The sequence below is a fragment of the Mustela nivalis genome, assembly GCF_964662115.1.
Source record: "Mustela nivalis genome assembly, chromosome: 3".
Taxonomy (NCBI): Eukaryota; Metazoa; Chordata; class Mammalia; order Carnivora; family Mustelidae; genus Mustela; species Mustela nivalis.
In genome coordinates, this window is record NC_139022.1 from 90,714,750 (window position 1) to 90,741,022 (window position 26,273).

General features: G+C 36.8%; 1 protein-coding gene across 8 annotated transcripts in view; it reads right to left on the bottom strand.

Moving 5' to 3' along the window:
* The window catches only part of IPO11 (importin 11), a 217,511-nt gene that overhangs the window by 169,469 nt on the left and 21,769 nt on the right, over nt 1–26,273 (bottom strand). For all 8 annotated transcript variants that reach the window (XM_082725882.1, XM_082725880.1, XM_082725881.1 and 5 more), the window contains 3 exons: nt 15,729–15,872; nt 12,011–12,111; nt 901–973 (listed from right to left, as the gene is read on the bottom strand). In XM_082725882.1, the coding sequence (XP_082582008.1) occupies nt 901–973; nt 12,011–12,111; nt 15,729–15,872 (318 nt within the window). The remainder of the gene's footprint in view (nt 1–900; nt 974–12,010; nt 12,112–15,728; nt 15,873–26,273) is intronic.

Here is a 26,273-nt window from a genome sequence, read left to right on the forward strand (position 1 = left end):
CAATATGCAAAAAAGCACAACATCTCACTAAGTATTTGGGGAAAGTGCTATGGTTCATCCCTTAAAGTTCTATTATGCTAACAACTGATGGTTTTATTATTTTCAATTAATATTTTTCAATTTGTTTTCATTGCTATCACAGTAAGTATCAAAGATACAACACTTTTTAAATATTCAAATTAATTAAGTGTAATAAATAGGAACTTGTAAAAATCTAAGGATTTTTGTAACTATAAGCAAAACTTACTCTTTTAAGAAAAATCTCACTCTGTAGGATAAAAAAAATTAACTGTGTAATCTATTATCTAACTCCCTCAGTGTACACAGTGAGAATCAAAAATGTGATGGATGAAGGAATAGAGAAGACATCCGGTACTGTAAAGAAAGGAGGGAGGATGGGCGCCTGGGTGGCTCAGTGGGTTAAGCCACTGCCTTCGGCTCAGGTCATGATCTCAGGGTCCTGGGATCGAGTCCCACATCGGGCTCTCTGCTCAGCAGGGAGCCTGCTTCCTTCTCTCTCTCTCTCTCTGCCTGCCTCTCAGTGTACTTGTAATTTCTCTCTGTCAAATAAATACATAAAAAATAAAAAATCTTAAAAAAAAAAAAAAAAAGAAAGGAGGGAGAATAACAAATCATTAAAATTAATTTCTAAGACAATAAATATATAGAGACTTAATTCCAATTGTGTGTATCTTAAAATGACTTCTGAATTTTAAAACAAGAGCTGAATATAACCAAAATTCTTAATAGTTGGAACCAAATCTCAGAATTTAAAACCCATAAACGTCACAAATGGACATTATAAAATTTCCTTTTTAATGCCAAAAACAAAATTAATTTGGGAAAGAAGTAAAAAGTAAGGCAAAAGAAAGAATACTTAGCTTTCGTTTTCTCACTAACCTGGTTTACTGGTTCATTGAAATTGGTGATTAACCCTGCACGCAGAGTAGATTTCTCCTCCTCCGACAGAGCACTATAAAAAGAGTTAATTATTATGCAAAAGAATGCTACCTAAAAATAAACAATGGTAAACACTATTTTGAATTTTAACAATAAAATGCCTTGGAACAAGTGATTCTGATTACATCTGCTAAACAAACAGAATTATTTCCATTACTTACAATACTGGCACATCAAATAACTCATAAGCACAAAACTCCTTCACAAGGAGAAAAAATATGAAGCAGAAAATAGTAAACAGTAAAAATAAGACAAATCCAGATTAAGAAATGTGGTATTTTGACATTTCCTTAATGGGTATATAAATAGTTACCTAAAGAAAACTTAGTCATTGCTAAATGAAATGTGTCTTCCATTAACTTCTTTTATAAAATTTGAGTGAGGTTATTCTATGAAGGATCAAGAATCAAAGAATATCTGAGATGAGGGACTTACTAGAAATCAAATAGTCTTAGCAGACAACAAAAAGAAATAAAAGGCATCCAAATCAGCAAAGAAGTCAAACTCTTACTCTTTGCAGATGATATGATACTTCATATGGAAAACCCAAAAGAGTCCACCCCAAAACCGCTAGAACTCATACAGGAATTCAGTAAAGTATCAGGATATAAAATCAATGTACAGAAATCAGCTGCATTTCTATACACCAACAAGACAGAAGAAAGAAATTAAGGAGTCAATCCCATTTAAAATTGCACCCAAAACCATAAGATGTCTGGGAATAAATCTAACCAAAGAGGCAAAGAATCTATACTCAGAAAGCTATAGAATACTCATGAAAGAAATTGAGGAAGACACAAAGAAATGAAAAAATGTTTCATGCTCATGGACGGGAAGAACAAATACTGTGAAAATGTCTATGCTACCTAGAGCAATCTACACATTTAATGCAATTCCTATCAAAACACCATCAACTTATTTCAAAGAAATAGAACAAATAATCCTAAAATTTATATAAAACCAGAAAAGACCCTGAATAAGAATGTTGAAGAAGAAAATCAAAGCTGGCAGCATCACAATTCCAGACTTCAAGCTCTATTACAAAGCTGTCATCATCAAGACAGTATGGTACTTGCACAAAAACAGACACACAGGTCAATGGAACCGAATAGGGACTCCAGAAATGGACCCTCAACTCTATGGTCAACTCATCCTTGACAAAGCAGGGAAGAATGTCCAACGGAAAGAAGACAGTCTCTTCAACAAATGGTGTTGGGAAAATTGGACAGCCCCATGCAGAAGAATGGAACTGGACCACTTCCTTACACCACACACAAAAATAGGTTCAAAATAGATGAAAGACTCAATGTGAGACAAGAATCTATCAAAATCCTTGAGGAGAACACAGGCATTAACTTATTCGACCTAAGCCGCCCCAACTTCTTCCTAGAAACATCACCAAAGTCAAGGAAAGCAAAAGCAAAAATGAACTACTAGACTTCATCAAAATCAAAAGCTTTTGCACAGCAAAGGAAAAAGTCAACAAAACCAAAAAACAACCGAAAGAATGGGAGAAGTTATTTGCGAATGATGTATCAAAGGGCTAGTATCCAAAATCTATAAAGAACTTTTCAAACTCAACACTCAAAAAACAAATGATCCAATCAAGAAACAGACATTTCTGCAAAGAAGACATCCAGATGGCCAAAAGACACATGAAAAAGTGCTCCACATCACTTGGCATCAGGGACATACAAATCAAAGCCACACTGAGATGCCACCTCACACCAGTCAGAATGGCTAAAATTAGTATGTCAGGAAACAAAAGATGTTGCTGAGGATGCAGAGAAAGGGGAACCCTCCTACACTATTGGTGAGAATGCAAGCTGGTGCAGCCACTCTTGAAAACAGTATGGAGGTTCCTCAAAAAATTGAATATAGAGCTACCCTACGACCCAGCAATCAAAACAGAAAAATCAACAAGGACACAGTAATTCTATATGAAACACTGGACCAAAAAGACCAAAGAGATATGTTCAGAACATTCCATCCCAAAGCAGCAGAATACACATTCTTTTCAAGTGCACATGGAACCTGATCTTCAGAATAGATCACATACTAGGCCACAAAACAGGCCTCAACAAATTCAAAAAGACAGAAGTCATACCAAGCATCCTTTCTGAGCACAACACTATGAAACTATAAATCAATCTTAAGAAATCTAGAAAGAACACAAATACAGGGAAGTTAAATATACTAAATAAATACTAATCAATTAATGGGTCAACTAAGAAATCAAAGGGGAAATTTAAAAAATGCATAAACATGAAAATGAAAACACAATGGTCCAAAATCTTTGGGATGCAGCAAAAGCTGTACTAAGAAGGAAGTTCATAGTCACACAGGCCTACTTCAAGAAGCCAGGAAAGTCTCAAATAAGTAACCTAACCTTACATCTAAAAGAGCTAGAAAACAAACAAAACCCCAACCAGCAGAAGAAAGAAGTAAAGATTGGAGCAGAAATAAATGAAATAGGAAAAAAAAAAAAATTGAACATATCAATGAAGCCACGTGGGCATTCTTTGAAAAGATCAACAAAACTGATAAACCTCTAGCCAGACAAGAAAAAGAAGAGAGAGGACTCAAAATCAGAAATGAATGAGAAGGGGTGCCTGGGTAGCTCAGTTGGTTAAAGCCTCTGCCTTGGGTCAGGTCATGATACCAGGGGTCCTGGGATTGAGTCTCCGCATAGGGCTCTCTGCTCAACAGGGAGCCTGCTACCTCCTCTTTCTGCCTGCCTCTCTGCCTACTTGTGATCTCTGTCTGTCAAATAAATAAATAAGGGGCGCCTGGGTGGCTTAGTGGATTAAGCCGCTGCCTTCGGCTCAGGTCATGATCTTGGTGTCCTGGGATCGAGCCCCGCATCGGGCTCTTTGCTCAGCGGGAGCCTGCTTCTCTCTCTCTCTCTGCCTGACTCTCCGCCTACTTGTGATTTCTCTCTCTGTCAAATAAATTAAAAAAAAAAAAAAAAAACTTTAAAAAATAAATAAATAAATAAATAAATAAAATCTTAAAAAAAAAGAAAGAAAGAAAGAAAGAAATTAATGAGAATAACTAGCACCACAGAAATACAAAATATTAAAAGAGAACATTATGAAAAATTAACTGCCAACAAAATGGACAACTTAGAAGAAAATGGATAAATTCCTAGAAATATGTAACTTCTCAAAACCGAATCAGGAGGGGCGCCTGGGTGGCTCAGTGGGTTAAAACCTCTGCCTTCGGCTCAGGTCATGATCCCAGGCTCCTGGAATAGACCCCCGAGTCGGGTTCTCTGCTCAGCGGGAAGCCTGCTTCCTCCTCTTTCTCTCTCTCTCTCTGCCTGCCTCTCTGCCTACTTGTGATCTCTATCTGTCAAATAAATAAATAAAATCTTTTAAAAATAAATAATAAATAAAATAAACTTAATCAGGAAGAAATTACAATTTTTTTAAAAGACTGATTGCCAGGAATGAAATTGAATCAGTAATCAAAAAACTCCCTACAAGCAAAAGTGTAGGATGGCTTCATAGGAAATTCTATCAAACACTTAAAGGAAAGGTTAATACCCATTCTTCTCAAACTATTCCAAACAAGGGAGGAAGGAAGCTTCTAGATTCACTCTATGAAACCAGCATTACCCTAATAGTAAAATGAAATGAAGACAATACAAAAAAAGACAACTACAGGCCAAAATCTCTGATGAACATAGACACAAAAGCCTCAACGGAATATTAGCAAACCAAATCCAACCATACATTAACAACTCATTTGCCACAATCTGTTGGAATCTATTTCTGGGACACAAAGCCATTTCAGTATTCACAAATCAAGCAACATGATACATGACATCAGTAAGAGAATGGATAAAAACCATGTAATCCTTTCAGTAAATGCAGAAGCCTTTGTCAAAGCACAACAATCATTCGTGATAAAAACCCTCAACAAAATAGGTTCAGGGAGAACATACCTCAACATAATAAAGGCCATCTATGAAAAACCCAGAACTAACATCATCTTCAGTGGCAAAAAACTGAAAGCTTTTCCCCTGAGATCAGGAACGAGATAAGAATGTCCACTCACAAATTTTATTCAACACAGTACTGAAAAGACCTAGCTGTAACAATCAGACAAGAAAAAGAAATAAAAGACCTGCAAACTGGTAAGGAAGAACAACTTTCACTATCTGCAGATGACAGGATCCTACACAGAGAAAACCCTAAGGACTCCCCCCAAAAACTATAAGAACTCATACAGATTCAGTAGAAGCAGGATACAAAATCAACATACAGTAATCTGGTCTGTTTCTAGAAGCAAATAATAAGTAGGAAAAAGAGAAATTTTAAAAATCCCATTTATAACTGCATCAAAAATAATAAAATACCTAGGAATAAACTTAGCCAAGGAGATGAAAGACCTGTACTATGAAAACTGTAAAACACTGATGAAAGAAATTGAAGAGGACACAAAGAAATGGAAAGATATTCCACGCTCATGGATTGGGAGAACAAATATTCTCAAAATGTCCATACTACCCAAAGCAATCTACAGACTGAATGCAATCCCTATCAAAATACCAAAAGCATTTTTTCACAGACCTAGAACAAATAATCCTAAAATCTGTACTGAACCACAAAAGATTCTAAGTAGCCCAAGACTGCTACAGTATGTGAAAAAGGACAAAACTGGAGGTATTATAATCCCTGGTTTCAAGATACACTACAAAGCTGTAATAATCAAACTGGTATGGTAATGGCCCCAAAACAGACACATACATCAGCAGACACATGGAACAGAAAAGAGAGCTCGGAAAGAAACCCACAATTAAAGGGTCAATTAATCTTTGGCAAAGGAGGCAGGAAGGTGCAGTGGGAAAAAGACAGTGTCTTCAACAACAGTGTCTCTTTCCTCAGGTGCTAGGAAAACTAGGGACAGCTACACAGGAAAGAATGAAACCGGACCACTTTCTCACACCACCCACAACTAAACTCAGAATGGCTTAAAGAACTAAATCATAAAAAATCTGTAACGATAAAAAATCCCACAAGAGAGCACAGGCAGTAACTTCTCTGACATTGGGCATAGCAAAGTTTTTCTATATGTTCCTCCTGAGGAAAAGTAAACAAAAACAAAAATAAAAATAAACTAATGGGACTACAAGAAAATAAAAAGCTCCTGCAGAGAGAAGGAATCAATTAATAAAAGTAAAAGGCAACATTCTGAATAGGAGAAGATATTGGGAAATGGTATTAACTGGTAGTTTTCCAATTGGAATCTGACAGTTTTCTGATTAGAATCCATCCCCTTATTCAAAATCTATAAGGAACTTAAACAGGGGCACCTGGGTGGCGCAGTGAGTTAAGCCTATGCCTTCAGCTCAGGTCAAGATCTCAGGGTCCTGGGATCGAGTCCCACATCAGGCTCTCTAATTAGGGGGAGCCTGCTTCCTCCTCTCTCTCTGCCTGCCTGCCTCTCTGCCTACTTGTGATCTCTCTCTGTCAAATAAGTAAATAAATTCTAAAATAAATAAATAAATAAACAGATAAAGATTTAAAAAAAAAAAAAGAACACATTAAAAAAGCCAAATAATCCAATCAAAACATGGGAAGAAGACATGAAAAGACATTTTTCCAAAGAAGACAGAGAGATGGCCAACAGACACATGAAAAAGATGCTCAACATCTCTAACCATCAGAAAAATGCAAATTAAAACCACAATGAGACTTCACCTCTCATACCTATCAGAAATGGTTAAAAATCAAAAACAGGTGTTCACCAGGATGTGGAGAAAAAGGAACCCTCATGCACTGGTGATGGGAATGCAAAATGGTCCAGACACTACAGAAAACAGTATGGTGTTTCCACAAAAAAGTAAATATAGAATTACCATACAATGCAATAATTCTGCCACTGGCTATTTACACAAAGACTACAAAGACACAAATTCAAAAAGTTATTTGCACCTCTAGGTTTACTGAAGCATTATTTACAACAACCAAAATGTCTACCGACAGATGACTAAAAGACGATGTGGTACAAACACCAGAATACTACTTGACCATAAAGCAGAATGAAATCTTCATGTTTACAACAACATGGCTGAATCCAGAGTATAATGCTTTGCCAAATTAGCCAGCATGAGAAAGAAAAATACCACAGGATTTCACTCATATATGTAATTTAAGAAACAAAACAAAGAACAAGAGTGACAAACCAAGGAGCAATCTTAAAGACAGGGAAAAAACTGGTGGTTACTAGAGGGGAGAAGGTTGGGGGAATGGGTGATATGATTATGATGAAGGGGAATAAGAGTACACTTATCATGATGAGTACTGAGTAATGTACAGAATTGCTGAATCACTGTATTATATAACTGAAAGTAATTTAACACTGTATTTTAACTATACCAGAACTTATTTTTTAAAAAAAGGAATACTAGTGGCAAAATAATATAAAACAGTATATCGTGGGGCACCTAGGTGGCTCAGTGGGTTAAGCCTCTGCCTTCAGCTCAGGTCATGATCCCAGGGTCCTGGGATTGAGCCCCATATCGGGCTCTCTGCTCAGGAAGAAACCTGCTTCCCCCTCTCTCTCTGCCTGCCTCTCTGCCTACTTGTGATCTCGCTCTCTCTGTCAAATACATAAAATCTTTAAAAAACAAGAACAAAAACAGTACGTTGTAGAGTTTAAAATATATGTAGAATTAAAGTATTCCACCACAACAAAAGTAAAAGATAAGAAGGCATAAATGGAGTCAAAGTATTATGAGGTTCTTATATTACCTAGAAAAAGTAAACTACTAATATAAGGATAGGCTCTAATAAGTCAATGATACTTATCAAAAGCTCTAAAAAAAAAAAAAATCAGTTGGGTAATAAAAGTGTCCTTGGGGGAAAAATTTAGTAACAAAAAATTTTGTGAATAATCTTTGGATTATTATTTGGATATAAAGAGGAACATCTCCTGAGGACAAGATCATTTCCACAAAAACATAATGACCCTTAACTTACATGATCTGAATAGAATAGCCTCAATTTACATAGAGGAAAAACACAATGTAAAGAACAAAATAGCCAAGTCCATAATCATACCTTGAGATTAACCTACCTCCCTCAGAAAATGATGGAAAAGTAGCAATAAAAACAATAAGGATACAGAAGACGTGAATAGCAAAAGTGATAAATGTGACCTGACATATATCAAACATTACATCCACAATGGCAAAACACACATTGCTCTCAGAGGCACATAAAATATTTACCAGAATACCATATGCTGAGATTACTAAACAAGACAGCAAATTTCAAAGAATGAAATCAGTAACAAACACACACACACACACACACACACACACAAAAGCCCCACATGCCAGAAATTAAGCAATATATTTCTAATTAACCCATAGGTCTAAAAAGAAATCACAGGAGGAATTATAAAGTACCCTTTAACTGAATTGTAACAAAACTAAGTTAAACCTAAGATTACAAGAAAAGCCCTAATCTTTCAAATGCATACATAAGAAGTAAAAATCAATTACTGAAGCTTCCATTTCAAAAAAACTAGAAAACTGCAAATAAAATCCAAAAAAGTAATAGGAAGTAATCAAGGCTTATAAAGTATAACAACTAAAGCAAAGACTGAAACACCAGAGGACAAATTAGAGAATCCCAAAACAGATCATTACAGGCATGACGCCTGATTTCTAAGGGAACCACTGAAATGGGACAGGACAAGAGTAACTGCTGCTGCCCCTCCTTCGCATATACACCTTGCGAGGAAATCATTTCCAGAGAGATTATATACATGGAGATGTGAAACATAAAACAAAGCTTCTAGCAGAAAACACAGATTATTTTTGTAATCTTGGAATGAACAAAATGTTTCCAAATGGGCCCCAAAAGAAAATAAAACTAGCTAAATTGAACCTCATTAAAATCAAAAATTTCTCTTCATTCAAAAACGTAAGAAACTGAAAGGCACATGACAAAGCAGGAGGAAATATTTTCAATACGTAGTTTAAACAAAGGACCTAAGTCTAAAATATATACAAAGTCTCACAAATCAGGGGCGCCTGGGTGGCTCAGTGGGTTAAGCCACTGCCTTCGGCTCAGGTCATGATCTCAGGGTCCTGGGATCGAGCCCCACGTGGGGCTCTCTGCTCGGCGGGTAGCCTGCTTCCTCCTCTCTCTGCCTGCCTCTCTGCCTGCTTGTCATCTCTCTCTGTCAAATAAATAAATAAAATCTTTAAAAAAAAAAAAAAAAAGTCTCACAAATCGGTAAGATAACCCATTTTTTTATGTACAAATGGCAGGCCCTTCATAAAAGAGGATATACAAATGAATAATAAGTATATGAAAAGGGTACTCGCTGTTCATCAGAAAAATGGAAAGGCTACCTAAATGACAGGTAAGACGAAGCATGCTAGGACAATGTAGAGCAAAGGCTGACACTGATATGACTGCCAGTGGGAGTGGAGATTAGTACTAACACTTTGAAAACCAAGTGACGGCATCTACTGAAGCTGAATAGACATCTGGCCATACATGACCATAAAATGCACACTTATGTGCAATATGAAATGTAAAAGTTTTCAAAGAAGCACTATTTTTAATAGCCAAAAACTAAGAACAACCTTAATGCCCATCAACAGTAGAACAAACAGATACGTTAAAAGACACAAAAATAACATAAGGTAAGATTTCCATTTGTATGAAGTTCAGAAACAGATAAAGCCAATCTGTAGTGAGAGATGTTAAATGCTGCTGGAGAGTGGGTGCAAAGGTGACAGTGAAGGGCAGGCGGGAGGCTGCTTGGGCAGCAGTCATGTTTCACCTGGTTCCAAGGGACAGTTACATGGATGTGGCCACATTACCAACATTCTAACCACACCACCATTTGCGTACTTTTTTTAGTTATGTTATATATTACACTTTCATAAAAGTTTTTTAAACCTTGACAGGGATTTATTTAAGGTGAGTAAACAAATAAGCAAACAAGATTCAGATAAACATTCAAGTGAAAAGAATGAATGCCTAAGGCAAGTCTATGCTTTCCCATGAGAGAGGATCTCTTTAAGAACTGTGCAGTACTTTCCAACTTTGAGAGCTCCCGTATATCATCAAACCCACGAAATCATGTTTTCTACTAAAATCTTTTGCTTCAGCCTTGAAATTCAAGTTTTCTTCTATGTCAGGAAGCCAGGTTCAAGAGTTTTCAAAATTTTAAACAAAGAGAATATAATATAATGATTAGCTACCAAAATAGAAAGTAAATATGCAAAACATACATATATGATAAAGAAACAAGCCATTAATCTAGAGAAAACAGTTCCTAATGCACCATTAATTTCATATACTTACTATCATCACATGAATTCAGATTATCCTCCAAGCAGAAACTGTAGAGTATCTAATTAATTAGGATACAGTTAAAATTGCACTATTTATAGTAATAATATATAAGCTTAAATTAGTCCACATTCCGTGAAAATAGTGGTAGAGGCATGAACTACATAAGATAAAACTTCGACAAGAACACAAATAAGCAGATGCTTTAAGTGTGCTATATTTAAATGAGTTAACTAATTTTTGCTCCCCTGTTCTCCTTCTAAGCACATTCTTACCTGCTCCCTTGGTGCATTCATCTTCTTTCTGGCCTCTATCTCAATATATAAACTAAATTCCAGTTTCTAATTCCTTATGTGAAAGTACAATCTGAAATATTTAATCATAATTTATGCTCCCTTCCAAAACTGTCATTTATAACCAAATTCTCCATAAAACTGCAAGAATGAAATGAACTTTGGGAGCCACCTAAAATGTAACTGGACACAGCAGGAGAGAAGTATGCACCACAGGATGGTTCCAGTAGTGAACTATGTCACACAAAATCTCATCACTAAATACTTCATTTCTCTTAAAATTATGAATTCTAAAATCAGACAAAGGGTTTGCATTACATTACAGTATCCTAAGTGCAGCCTTAAAACATTCTAGGTCCTTCTGACATTATTCAAGGCCATATTTTATATGCACCTTGAAGTCTTTTGAAAGGTTTACAGTTTTTTAAAGAACTTAACAAATGTGTAACATAAAGAGCTACAGTGCCATCTACTGGAAAACAGAGACAATGTTACCTCTTTGGAAAGTTCACCATCAAACAAATTTCATAGCCATGTCTACATTGTATTTCCAACAACTATATAACATGTAATTAATTAGTTATTAAGAGAAATCTGTTCGCTTAACCATCTATGGAACAACTGCAACTGAATCTGATGAGATTACAAATGTCTACTACCCCATTTTTACCACAAAGAAAATTATGCCTAAGACTTGGAAATTAACATCTAGTTGGCTCAGAAATGACCTGGGATTTCCTTCTCAATGACTTTTTCTTTTAAAACCCTAACTAAGTTCATACTTCTCTTACTAAAAAAAAAAAAAAAAAAAGACTTTTTAACATGACTCATTCACTCAGCATTTGTTCTTTGCCCCTAATATTAGATATCCTCAAAAGCAGAGGACAAGAAATCCATAACATCCCTTCCCAAATAAAAAAACTCATGGAGGGCCTGGGTGGCTCAGTAGGTTAAGCCTCTGCCTTCGACTCAGGTCCTGGTCCCAGGGTCTGAGGTCGAGCCCTGCATCAGGCTCTCTGCTTAGCTGGGAGCCTGCTTCCCCCTCTCTCTCTGCCTGCCTCTCTGCCTACTTGTGATCTCTGTCAAGTGAATAAAATCTTTAAAATAATAATAATAATAAATTTTTAAAAAAATTTTTTTAAAAAGCTCATGGAGAAAAGCATTAATAAGAACACTGACTTACGCAGAACAATTTATTTCTTTAGTAGTTAACGCATTTTTCTTTAAAATATCAAACACTTCACAAACACAAATGTCATCCTACACGGGGACCATGCTAACCTTTCCTGTACTGTTCCAATTTTAGTATGTGTGTTGAAATAAGCACAAATGCATTCTGCCACATGTAGAATAAAGATTAACAAGAACATTCTTATACCTCCCTGAATCTGGAAAGGATTACACTGGAAAAGGAAGGGTGAGGGAACTTACTGAGGTGCTACACGTCTCCAGTAACGATCAATTCCATTCTTAAAATACAGCACAGCAAGCCACCTTACATTTATATCCAGAGTGTGGTTTGTGAAAATATTCTGTAAATAAAAAGCATAATATTAAAATAAACATGCCATAAGTTAAATTCTATACCCATAATGAAGTATGGATAATACTTTAAATGTTTCACTTAAATTTTATCACTAGAGCGATCATGTATTCTAAGTATTTATAGCTCTACAGTTCATGAGAAAGCACACCTAGAAGAAGTTATGTTAATTTTTTAAGGTGAGTAATAAATATTTGGGACTCATTAAACTAGACTACCAATAGGTATGTCTGAAAATATTTTGAATAAAAAATTAAACTCAGGGACGCCTGGGTGGCTCAGTTGGTTAAGCAGCTGCCTTCGGCTCAGGTCATGATCCCAGCATCCTGCGATCGAGTCCCATATAGGGCTCCTTGCTCGGCAGGGAACCTGCTTCTCCCTCTGCCTCTGCCTGCCTCTCTGTCTGCCTGTGCTCACTCGCTCTCTCCCTCTATCTCTGACAAATAAATAAATAAAATCTTAAAAAAAAAAAAATTAAACTCAGAGCTGTGAAGTGTGTAAACCTGGCGATTCACAGACCTGTACCCCTGGGGCTAATAATACATTATATGTTTATTAAAAATTTTAAAATTTCTTTTAAAAATTAAACTCAGAAACAACCTAATCATGTATCACAACCTACACAAATATAAAACACTGAAATAAACATGTTTCAATTAAAAAAAAAAAGACCCATCAAATCATATAATTAAAAATTCTAAGGAATCAAAGCCCCTGGGTTCTCAGCACAGGCTATGAAATGAACTATTTCAAAGTATCCTCCTTATCAATTATGCTTACAAATAAGTTTGAGAGCAGAACATTAACCCAAATACAGGCAGTCCTTGTTTGTGCGGAGCACTGAGAAAGCATAAAAATGACTATGCAAGCTAAACATGCAACAAGATCTCAATCATCAAGGTAAAAATCACAATTGTTCTGTGACTTCTACACATTTTTACCAAAAATTTAACATTACCAAAAATTGTATAACATATTTGTGTATGGAAATAAAAATAAAACAGATATTAACATTGTAATTTAAAACATAACATAGATGAATTAAAGTGTTTTATTCCCTTATAAAAAACGTATCTTAAAAAAAAAAAAAACTAGAATAGTGGGTACATAGGGCAAGCTTAGGAATATGTAACTGACTGAAACTGCACTACACCTCAGACCAAAAACAACTCAAATCCCCAGAGGTGACCTCTTAAACACAACTTTGTGTGGGAAAACATCAAAATCAAAAACAATATTGTAGATTTATGTTCCTTACCACAGAAAAACACTACATATAAACTATCAAAAACAGGTATCTATACTATAATTCCATTTTTAGAAAATCATGTACATATAGGAAAAAAAGAAAAAGAATTACAAGGATAGTTGTGTAATGCCCACTTAATCCTTAATACCCCTGAAAACTAGTCAGAGATCTTCTTTTAGGTCATCCTTGAAAAGAATGGACTTTTCCCACCATATTAATCACATTCGATTTTAATGCTTAACATGTCTACCTTCCACAATAGACTGTCATAAATATCCATGGAGCGAATGAACAAATGAATGAAGGTAATGTAAAATTCTATGGAAAGATGGTGGGTATCAGCCTGTCTCGGCTGCACTGAGGTAACCAAGGAAAGTCAAGCTGCAGGTGTGAACCCAAGTAGAAATATTCCTTAAGAAATTTTGAACAGTAAAACTGGAACACAAATCTGAGGATCAAATATACAACCTCATGATCTCCAAACTAGAAAGAACAGCTAAGGCTACAAACAGATGAAAAGTGCCAAGACAGGGGTGCCCGGGTGGCTCAGTGGGTTAAGCCGCTGCCTTCGGCTCGGGTCATGATCTCGGGGTCCTGGGATCGAGCCCCGCATCGGGTTCTCTGCTCAGCAGGGAGCCTGCTTCCTCCTCTCTCTCTGCCTGCCTCTCTGCCTACTTGTGATCTCTCTCTGTCAAATAAATAAATAAAATCTTAAAAAAAAAAAAAGATTTAAAAGTGCCAAGACAGTGAGTAGAGGAAAAAACTAAAAATTACTGCCTTTAACTTGGGTTTTCCGTCTAATATAAATACAATCTACTCCACCTAAAGCAATTTTACTGAGGCACCTGAGTGGTTCAGTTGGTTTAATGGCTGCCTTCAGCTCAGGTCATGATTCCAGGGTCCTGGTATCATGCCCCACATCGGGCTCCCTGCTTGGCAGGAGGCCTGCTTTTACCTCTCCCTGTGCCTACCACTCTGCCTACTAGTGCTCTCTCTGTGTCAAAGAAATAAATAAAATATATATTTTAAAGTTTTTAAAAAGCTATTTTACTACCCCTCTAAGAAGAAAAGTAGAGCTAATAAATATAAAAACAAAAGGCTTATTAGTTAGGCATTTAATATTATTAATAATTCATACATTGCACAGAAAGTCAATAGTTACAAGCCTATTGGTTTTTTTTAAGATCCAGGAGTAACCAAAGTAAGAAACACTGAAATGTTTTCTATTTTGGCCTAAAATACACAAGACTAATTATACAGCATATTCATTTAAATAAACATATGAAAAATAAGGATACTCAGAAATATACTAAAGATTTATACTGCACCCAAATTTTACAAAAGTGGATTGTAAAAAAGTGGGATTATTTAAACAAGGATAGAATATTTTCCTTAGTATCTTTAAAAATCAGTGTTTTCCAGAAAAAAAATTTTATGCAATCTGAGTTTTTTTTAACCTTTTTTCTAAGCCGAATATCCAAATTTCATTTTATTTTCAGAATATCAAGTATGACTCTAGACATGACCAGTATATTCCTAAGTTTACCAAATACCTCAAATATTTTAGCCATGAAGTAAAAAACATATATGTCAACTTCTATAATCTTCTATTTTCACAAGATACGGTTAACAGTTTTACTTTGCATTTGCAACCCAATCCCTAAACTCAATAGTTTGTGATCCAGCTGGTAGCCTCCCTGCCCTTGCCAAAAGCAAATCTCAAACATTAACCAGAGTTCTAAAATTTTCAGAAAAAAGAAAAGAAAGAAAGACCCTCAATACAAAGACATTCTTTTATTCTGGCATCGAAAAAATAATTCTGATTAACCAAAACCTTTGAACTCCTAGTAAAGTTTAATTAAAGCATATATTGTTAATTACTATACTATTTTCTATTATCACCCAGGAAAAGACCAAATGTGTCAAGAAAATGAAATTCTTAGAAGGGGAAAAGAAAACCATGTTTTAAAGTAACATAGTGAGCCAGGTAGACCAGGCTGATGCTGCGTGGAGAGACCTGAACAACTCTGACAACATATATTAACTGGGGCAAAAAGGAAAATAAAACGTGAACAAACGTGTACTACCTACAATCCTGAGGTCAGCATTAACATGTTAAAATAAGAGTAGAGCAGTGTTGCCTTCCAAGCAGAAAACGACCAACAGCCTGCTCAATTATGTATTCAACAATCAACAAACATTTCAACAACTTCAAAGAATTAATAAATGGGAGTGGCAATGACATTTAGATCAGTTTCACTAAAGTAAACTACCAATACAAGTAGATTCTTAGAACAATTAAAATAGTAGTGTCTATCTTATTAAAAAGAATAGTAAACTATTTTAGAACAACTTACCAACAACACTGAATAGAAACCTGGCTGTGTCTCCCACTGTTTCAACTGCTCCTCTGCTGGTTTTAACACAGCAGTATCCTGACTGGTGGCCTGTGTTAAGACCTGAAGAACAACAGTGCTGGCGCTATTGAGATCCATGGAAACCTGGTAACGATAAGTCAACATACTTGAATAAATATACATAAAAAACTAACAAAAAGGAGAAAAAGCTTCAATATTCTGAATTACTCCCATATTTCCCTTATTTACCTACTCTTGCACATTGTTTAAGATTTTGTTTTTTTTATTTGACAGAGAGAGATCACAGGTAGGCAGAGAGGCAGGCAGAGGAGAAGGGGGAAGCAAACTCTCCGATTAGCAGAGAGCCCAATACGGACCCGATCCCAGAACCCTGAGATCATGACCTGAGCTGAAGGCAGAGGCTTAACCCACTGAGCTACCCAGGTGCCCCTCTCTTGCATATTTCTGCTAGATTTCTCTTTTTACTATGTATCACCTGTACTTTGACTTTAAAATCCCAGTAATTCAAATTGCGCTTTTTTTTTTAAAGATTTTATTTATTTATTTGACAGACAGAGATCATAGGTAGGCAGAGAGGCAGGCAGAGAGAGAGGAGGAAGCAGGCTCCATGCTGAGCAGAGAACCTGATGCGGGGCTCGATCCCAGGACCCTGAGATCATGACCTGAGCCGAAGGCAGCGGCTTAACCCACTGAGCCATCCAGGCACCCCTTCAAATCGCTTTTGCTTAAATTAATTTACTTCTTTTTAAGATTTTTTTAAAATTTATTTGTCAGAGAGCGCACACAAGCAGGGAGAGAAACAAGCAGAGCGAGAAGCAGGCTTCCTGCTAAGCAAGGAGCAAGATGTGGGACTGGATCCCAAAACCTTGGGATCATGACCTGAACTGAAGGCAGACACTTAACTGACGGAGCCACTCAGGCATCCCCAAATCAATTTTCTTCTAATGGAAAATGCCTTCATTGTTCCATAAATAGAAAATAATAGTACAGTGGGAACAAACCAGAAGCCCACACACAAAAACCAAAGTTACTTAATTCCGAGTACCACTGCCTGCCTTAGACTAAGAAGAAAGGCTTCTTAGTTTCTAAAAGGAAATTAGTAGGGGCACCTGGGTGGCTCAAAGGGTTAAAGTCTCTGCCTTTGGCTCAGGTCATGATCCCAGGGTCCTGGGATAGAGCCCCATCGAGCTTCCCTTCATCTCTGCTTGCCTCTCTGCCTACTTGTGATCTCTGTCTGTCAAATAAATAAATAAAATCTTAAAAAAAAAAAAAGAAATTAGTAAGTGTTATAAAAGAATTAACTAATTTTCCCTAGTTAAGATCAAAAGGAAGAAAAATGAAAAAGAAGTTAAAACTTTGACTCACTGCTAAGTACCTCAGAATCCCATTTCATATGCCACCAAAAATATATGTCCAAAACACTTTTTGTAAAAGACCAATGTATAGACAAGAAATACTGTGGGGGAAAAAAAGAACTAAATCAACAAATACAAAATATAATACAAGAATTTAAGCCCTAAGTTAGAAGGGGATCTTAAGAGTTGGATCATCTAATCCTAACCAAGGCATCTGAAGCCATTCTAAAAATTCATTTAGCAATTTATTGAATTCTCCAGCATTATTTCTAATCATCCCCAAACAGTATGCTTACCCAATTATGTATAATTCTTCACAATACACTTATATGAAGTAGGATTAAAATCAAAAGCTAAAAAGAGAAAATAAACCTCAGTGCAGGAATGACTGAGAATTAGCCTTTGTGATTGTAGTTGTATCTAAAACTTAAAACTGTTCCAGATAGTAAAAGTCTATAGGTCATTAATCCATAAACACAGCCAAAGCAAACACTTCCTAAGAGTTGTAATTAAACTGCAATTACTAATGACAAGAGAAGGTCCCAAATGCTAACTCAACAAGAAATGACCCAAAGTATTACAAACTTCAGGGAAAACTAACCATTCTAAAGCCTATGTTAGTAAAGCAGGGCTAGAACACAAAAACTGAAATCAGACAAAATACTAGCAATTAGCAATGGACATGGAGGTAGAGATTTTAAATTGGTAGTCTGTTCTTGTCTGTATTTTAGAACTGAGAAGGACACCTTATAAACTGCCCCTTCACTAACTTGGAGTTCCCTCAACAACTTAAGTCTCTGTGTTATCACTTGAAAACAAGTGAATTTAGAGGGCTTGTTGGTCATGTATGATTTCAAAGACAGGCTACCTGAGAGCCTTTTACTTTACAGAAGCCCTGTAAAGGTATTTTACAGGTATTTTAAGGAGACAGGCAGTATGTTTTTCTGTCTAGGAGAAATATAACACAAGGCACAAAAGCAAACTGTGTGTGCAATTTTACATTTTCTAGCAACCATGTTAAGTGAAAAGAAAAGGGACGCTTGGGTGGTTCATTGGGTTAAGCTTCTGCCTCTGGCTCAGGTCATGATCTCAGGGTCTTGGGATTGAGCTGCTCATTGGGCTGCCTGCTCAGCAGGAAGCCTGCTTCAACCTCTCTGCCTGCATCTCTGCCCACTTGTGATCTCTCTCTCTCTCTCTGTCAAATAAATAAATAAATAAAATATTTTAAAAACAAAAAAAGTGAAAAGATGTGGAATTATCTTTAAGATTATATCATATTTAATTCAATATATCCAAAATATTATCATTTCAACATATAATCAATATTTTGAAAAACTTAATTTAGATATTCTGTGTTTTTTTTTTTAATAATAAGTCTTCAAAATCCTGTGTATTTTACACTTAAAGCATATCTTATTTTGAACTAACCATGTTTCAAGTACTCAGGAGCCACCTGTGGCCACTGGCTATGGTATTAGCACAAGTCTGGAAAAGTCTTACTCAAAATGTGATCCAAGGACTGTCAACACCAGCAACACATCCCAGAAATAAAAATTCCCAATTCTCTCTCCAAACCTACATTGTGAAGACAGGGGCTGGAGGTCAAAAATGTGTAAGTTCTTAGTAAGTTCTTCAGGTAAATCTTCTAACTGCCAAAGTCTGAGAAGCACGACTTTTGAACATCTGAAACTAAGGTACATCTCAAAGTCCAGCTAATGCAGTGGATGACAAAATGTCAAGCAGTTCTATTATACGTTCCTACAAAGAAGAGTAGAATAGCACTGATCTGCAGATCTCATAAGGAACCATTATTATTAAATGAAGAACACAAATTCAGTGATTCTTCCCCAATAAATGGAAGAGCAGCCAGCTAAAATTAAAAAAAAAAAAAAAATTAAGCACAAATATCTGAGCATATGTATTATATGCCAAGCATTGTATTAAATGTTTTTTATTCACTTATTTATTCCTAATAATAATTCTATGAAGTAGATACTATTATCCCAACCTTTTAAGCAGAAAACTAAAGACTCAGAGACCTTACCTTGCAAAGGCCACAATCTATGAATACAGGGCTTAGACTTGAACACCAAAGCCACTGGCCTTAATCAGTATCTAATACTGTCTTCCTTGAGGGACAGAACTTGGTGCATAAAGGAAAGCAGTCAATTTTTAATCAAAGAGTACTTTATAAAGAACCACATGGTGGCTAATTAACAAGATTTATACAGTAAAACTACTGAAAGCCTGCTGCGTACCAAGCACTGTTTCAGGGGCTGGGAGTAAAGCAGCAAACAAAGCTGTTTCCCTGGCTTCATACCACTTACATTCTAGAGGAAGTGACTTTGTTTTTAAAAAAAAAGTTTTTTCTTTTTAAAGAAAAAACCAGAGGTAGTAATATGAAGAAAATACAATAGTGTTAAAGATCAACTGCAAGTTTCCATTGCATATTCAGAGAGGGAGGGCTTCTATTAAGTGACATCTGTAAGAGGCATGAAAGACAAGAGACCCAGGCATGCAAAGATCGGAAAACAAAGCTCCAGACAGGGAAAACAATGGGAAACAAGGCCATAAGATTAGAAACAAACTTAAGAAGTCCCGTGTAATTGACACTTAATGAGAAAAACGGAAAATGGAACCAGCTGAGATTGAAGAAGTAGGCAGGAACATATCATGTATGACCTTGTAGGAGAAAAAAAGCGTATGGACTTTTATACATGTACCAAAAAAGCCAGGGGATGAATATGTGAAAATATGAATATAATAGACAAAAGGTTCTACCAGCGTTCATCCCACCCAACCCACCCTACTCTTCAAGAAAAAAGAAAAAGGCCATGTCTGTGGTTGAACTGGTGACAGACAAATCTCTTCTCCTTTTATAGGTCTGTTTATTTCTTCACTACTTTAACAAATAATCTATGGGTGATGCTTGGATGACACCTTAGGAATATTCTACCCCCCTACAAACATTCTTTCACCTACTGGTTTTAACATTTTGGGAGGTGCTACTTAAAAAATAAAATCACTTGGGGCGCCTGGGTGGCTCAGTGGGTTGGGCCGCTGCCTTCGGCTCGGGTCGTGATTTCAGGGTCCTGGGATCGAGTCCCGCATCGGGCTCTCTGCTCAGCAGGGAGCCTGCTTCCCTCTCTCTCTCTGCCTGCCTCTCCATCTACTTGTGATTTCTCTCTGTCAAATAAATAAATAAAATCTTTAAAAAAAAAAATAAAATAAATAAAATAAAATCACTTATTATTGTCAACCTCTAGAGCAACTTTTAACTACAGCAAGTCGGAGCACTCACATACACACATACCTTCACACTTGCCTGAACTTTCACAGCAAGGCAATCTGTAATCTATACACTTGTATCCTTTATGCTTGGCTTTACATTCACCATTCACCTATTCTAATGGAAGCTGTTAGAGTTTCCATCCCTACCTCCCTCCAGTATCTTGCTCCATCCAGGTCTTCCACAGAAGCATAAATCTTGTCCCTCTGTGTTCTGCTTTTGAACCTAATTCCCAAGAAGCCCATCCAGCCTGGGACAAAGATATAGTCCTGGAGAATCAATTTTGTGCCAAGCACTTTGATCATTGTTAGAACAGTAAGAACCAGAAGGGTCGTTTTCTCTACCCAAATTCTGGAAGATAGTGAAGTGGGAAGCAGAGAGACCTATTCTAATCTAATTCTAAAAAGTAAGTTTCTAGAATACCGGCTGGAATCCAGAGCATATTTCCTCCACAGAAACAATATTATGAGTGGTTCATCTAATGAGTAAAAAGGCTTTTAGGTCAGAGAAAGAAGCAACCTTTCAGCCGTTCTACTGGAAAGATTACTAAGTGCTAATTAACTTATAAAGGAGACTTTAAAAGGCAATCAGTTCCTAAATTGCAGATTAAATGAGTCATCAAAAATAATGATTCAGGAATGACAGAGCTACAATATATTATTTAAAATACCATATTGCTAGAGCCTATTAAGTATTTTAAAGATGCCATAACAAGACTATAAAAGCAAATCTGGCATGTGGAATAATATCCCTATTATGCAAGACAAAGAACCTATAGCTATCAACAGAGTTGTCCAGGGTCAGAGAGCAAACCACGACATAGTAGAGCAAGGCCTGATAACCAAATCTCTGAGACACAAGCTCTCCCTACTAGAACAGAAAATGGCCTCACCACACCACTAGATTTCCCCAACACTTTTACAAACACACTGTGTTCACACATGATGGATTCCTGAAGAAACAGTCAAAAAGATTCCTGAATCTTAAAGTGGAGATGCAACGTAAGGGCGTTGGGGGGTAGGAAAAGAATAAATGAAACAAGATGGGAACGGGAGGGAAACAAACCATAAGAGACTTTTAATCTCACAAAATAAACTGAGGGTTGCAGGGCCGGTGGTGGTAGGGAGAGGGTGGTGGGGTTATGAACACTGGGGAAGGTATGTGCTATGGTGAGTGCTGTAAAGTGTACAAACCTGGCGATTCACAGACCTGTATCTCTGGGGCTAATAATACACCATATGTTAATTTAAAAAAATATTTTTTAATAAATAAATAAATAAGAAAAAAATTAAAAGATTCCTGAATCCATTGTTATCTAAAAGGATCATGTTTTCTATGCAGTCAATATTCATAAGTACTCAAATGTAGAATTCTTTTCAAAGGACAGCATGGCGATGAAGAACTGAAGAACAGGGAGAAATGTATTCAATCATTCAAATATAACAGTGTGGAAATAAAGTTCATTTGAAAAGATTTGAAAAGATACATGACTATGGACTACTCACAGTCAGGTTAGAGGGTGGTACACCCAGGAAACTAACCTTCAATACCCTTTTTTAGAAGTAGCATGCAGAAATTTAATAGGGTTGCTACTGTTATTTCCACTTGTAATGAGCAGACACATGGCTTGACTCCAAAAAAAAACCTCAAGACACTGACTAACTCCTGGGAAGAGCTAAAGGTATTTCTCAAAGAACTTGAAAGAATTTTCATGGAGACCATCACCAAATAAGCCTGAAGGCCAGTGAAGAAAGTCTCTCACAGCAGAAGTACAAGTGTGTCCTTGATGTACAAATGTCTCTGCATAGTAACAGAAATCCTCTCACTGTATTAAAAGAATGAATGCCAGGGTGCCTGGGTGGCTCAGTCATTAATCGTCTGCCTTCAGCTCAGGTCATGATCCCAGAGTCCTGGGATCTAGCCCCATACTGAGCTCCCAGCTCAGCAGTAAACCTGCTTCTCCCTCTCCCACTCCCCCTGCTTGTATTCCCTCTGTTGTTCTCTCTACCCCCCGACCCCTGATGAATAAATAAATAAATAAATAAATGTCTAGGCTTCCTGATTAATAATGTACACAGTGAGGTTGCTCTGATTTTCATCAATGTGCCTAACTTCAATTTTATAGGCAAGAGGTGAAAATGTTTATATTTTATTAGTTCTGAACTAAACTATAAAAGAGAATTATTCAAAATCTAAATTTTGATAAATGTATCACTTATAAACATAAATGTATGTTCTTTTTTCTCCAAGAATAATAAAAAAGAAGAAGGTGCAAATTAAAAGCACAGGCACTTCACCTCACTATTTTGCAACTCAGTTCAGTTTATTACTGGAGTTATTGTAGTCTTTAATACTATTAGGGTCTAAGCAACCAAGAAATAAGTGACCGAGAGCCTGAAAATACTCATACTCCATAACTGGACTTTCTAGGCTCATTAGCAAAAGTCACTTTCCAAATTCTGGAAAAATCCAAAGTCCAAAGATTTATAGATGTGCCTATAATCGGAAATTTACTAATTTGTATTAAAACAAACAAGTAGACAAGGGAAAACTCAGCACCCCTGCCTGGTACCAACTTCCCAGTACCCAGTACCTAGTACCGACTTCCCAGTACTTCCCAGTACTGCAAGGACTTTAATTTTAGCCCTGATGATTTTCTACTACATTATCTTTATTTGTCCTTCATTTTAAAACATGCCACACATGGGGCACCTGGGTGGCTCAGTGGGTTAAGCCGCTGCCTTCGGCTCAGGTCATGATCTCAGGGTCCTGGGATCGAGTCCCGCATCGGGCTCTCTGCTCAGCAGGGAGTCTGCTTCCCTTCCTCTCTCTCTGCCTGCCTCTCTGCCTACTTGTGATCTCTCTCTGTCAAATAAATAAATAAAATCTTTAAAAAAAAAAATGCCACACAAACAATACCCCCACACCACTATTAAATATTAAAGTGGTGAGTGAAATGACTTAGAAAAAAAAGGTATACAGCAAAAATGGAACAAAAAAAGTTTCAAAATCAAAAAAGGCTCCCCCGTGAAATAACTTATTCAGACATTTATCAGTAAGCGATGCTAAAACCATTAAGAGAAAGAACAATTTTTAGGAACAGAATATTCCCACTGTGTTCAAATAGATTACTTGCTAAATGCAGTGAAGAAACAGACCTTTAAAATGCAGGTATCTGGGGCGCCTGGGTGGCTCAGTGGGTTGGGCCACTGCCTTCGGCTCGGGTCGTGATCCCAGGGTCCTGGGATCGAGCCCCGCGTCGGGCTCCCTGCTCAGCGGGGAGCCTGCTTCCTCCCCTCTCTCTCTCTGCCTGCCTCTCTGTCTGCTTGTGATCTCTGTCAAGTAAATTTTAAAATGCAGGTATCTGTTACCAGCTCAACCAATAGTAGTACAAACCTAGAATCAACAACAGCTTCACAACTTGATCTTAAGTGCCTCCCCAGGTGATGTAATAAGAAGTATATAAACTCACCTCTAAAATACAGAGTATCATACACCTTAATCTAAGCAGGATTCTAGGGGGGCCTGGATGGCTCAGTCGGTTATGTGTCTGTCTTTGGCTCAGATCATGATCCCAGGCTCCTAGAATCAAGCCCAGTGTCAGGTTCTCTGCTCAGTGGGGAGCCTGCTTCTCTCCCTCTGTCTGCCATTCCCCCTGCTTATGCTTGCTCGCTCTCTCTCTCCTTGTCAAATAAATAAATAAAATCTAAGAAAAAGAAAAAAAAAAAAAAACTAACCACGACTCTAGACTCGACTTCCAATTTAAAAGAACCAGAGGAGAGGGGCGCCTGGGTGGTTCAGTGAGTTAAAGCCTCTGTCTTTGGCTTGGTCATGATCTCAGGGTCCTGGGATCAGACCCCACGTCAGGCTCTCTGCTCAGAAGGGAAGCTGCTTCCCCCACCTACCTCTCTGCCTACTTGTGATCTCTGTCAAATAAATAAATAAAATCTTAAAAAAAAAAAAGTAAACATACTCTAACTATACAATGCAGCAATTGCACTTTTTGCTATTTACCCAAAGGAGTTGAAAACTATGTCCACAAAAAAAACTGCATACATGTTTATACAGCTTTATTCGTAATTGCCAAAACTTAGAAGCAACCAAGATATCCTTCAGTAGGTGAACAAATAAACAAACTATGGTATATCCTGACAAGAGACTATTACTCAGTACTAAAAAGAAATTATCAAGCCATGAAAAGACATGGAGGAAACTAAAATACATAGACATGGAGTAAACTAAAATACATATCACTAAGTGCAAGAAGCCAATCTAAGGCTACCCACTGTAGGACTTCAACTAACACTCTAGAAAAGCCAAAACTAGATACAATGAAAAGATCAGTTGGGTGGGAGGGGAGATAAATAGGCAGAGGGGAGATTCCCAAGGCAGTGAAAATTCTCTATGATAGATATATGTCATTATACCTTTGTCCAAACCCACTGAACACACAACACCAAAAGAGAACCCTTAAGGAAACTATGTGCTATGAGTGATTATGATATGTCAAAGTAGGTTCAACCTTGGTGAAAAACTGTACCATCATGGTGAGTGATGGTGGTAATGGAGGAGAATGTGCATGTGTAGGGGCAGGGAGTATATTGGAACTCTCTGTACCTTCCTCTTAATTAAGTGTAAACCTAGAACTGTTCTTAAAAAAAAAAAGTTTATTAAAAAAAGGCAAAGGATTTGAATACACAGTTCTACAAAGATAAATAGCTGGTCTATAAACATGAAAAGATGCCTAACATCATTAGCCATTGGAGACAGAAATCAAAACCACTAATATGGCTATAATCAAAAAGACATAAGACAAGGTATTGGTGAAGCTGTGGAAAAACTAGAACTCTCACGCACTGCTGGTGGAAATGTAAAGTGGTGTAGCTACTTTGGAAGCCTGTCAGTGTCTCAAAATCTTAAAGAGTTTGTGTAAGACTCAAAAATTCTACCTCTCGGTATATACCCAAGAGAAATGAAGATTTATATCTACATTTGTTATACATTTGTACAAAAATGTTAATAGCAACATTATAACAGAAAAAGTGAAAACAGCTCAAATGGAACAGTATCTGGCAATCAAAGGACTGAAATCCTGCAACATGCCACAACACGAATGAACCCGGAAAACATGATGCTAGGTGAAAGAAGCCAGTCACAAAGACCACATGAAAACTCTTTTATTGAAAAGTCCAAAACAGACAAATTTATAAAAATAAAAAGTATATAAGTAGTTGTCTAGGCTGGAGGATTGGGGGAAAATGTGGAGTGACTACTGACTGGGATGCAGTTTGTATTTGGGTTGATGAAATGTTCTAAAATTGTAGTAACAAAAAAAAAATAAAAAAATAAAATAAAATAAAATTGTAGTGACAGTCGCACAACTCTGCGAATGCACTAAAAACAACTGAATTGGACACCTTCAGTTAGTCAACTGTATGGTCTGTGCATTATACCTTAATAAAACCGTTTGGGTTTTTTAAAATGCCTTGACTATGTAAACGCCAAAGTCAGCAAGAAACAAGGAAGTAACTAAAGAAGTAAAAAACATGTGGCTGGAGTATCAACAGCCATAACTGATGTCATTTCAGAACTAGGAAGACTACTTGTTCAAGAAACAAAAGCAAGATGAAAGCACATACAATTTGTGACACAAACCAAGGAGATTCCAAAGATACCAGCCCCGTTCAAATCCATATCGCACCATTCAAATCCACTTGTTTCTTGACAGAGGCCATTTCAGTTTGAATGAGAAAATTCTTCTCTGTGCACACATTATAGGTGGTTTAGCATCCCTTCATACAACAGTTCCTATGGATTTTGACCAAAGATAGTTCCACAGATCTTGAAATACCCTCAAGTTAAAGAATCACTGAGGCTACT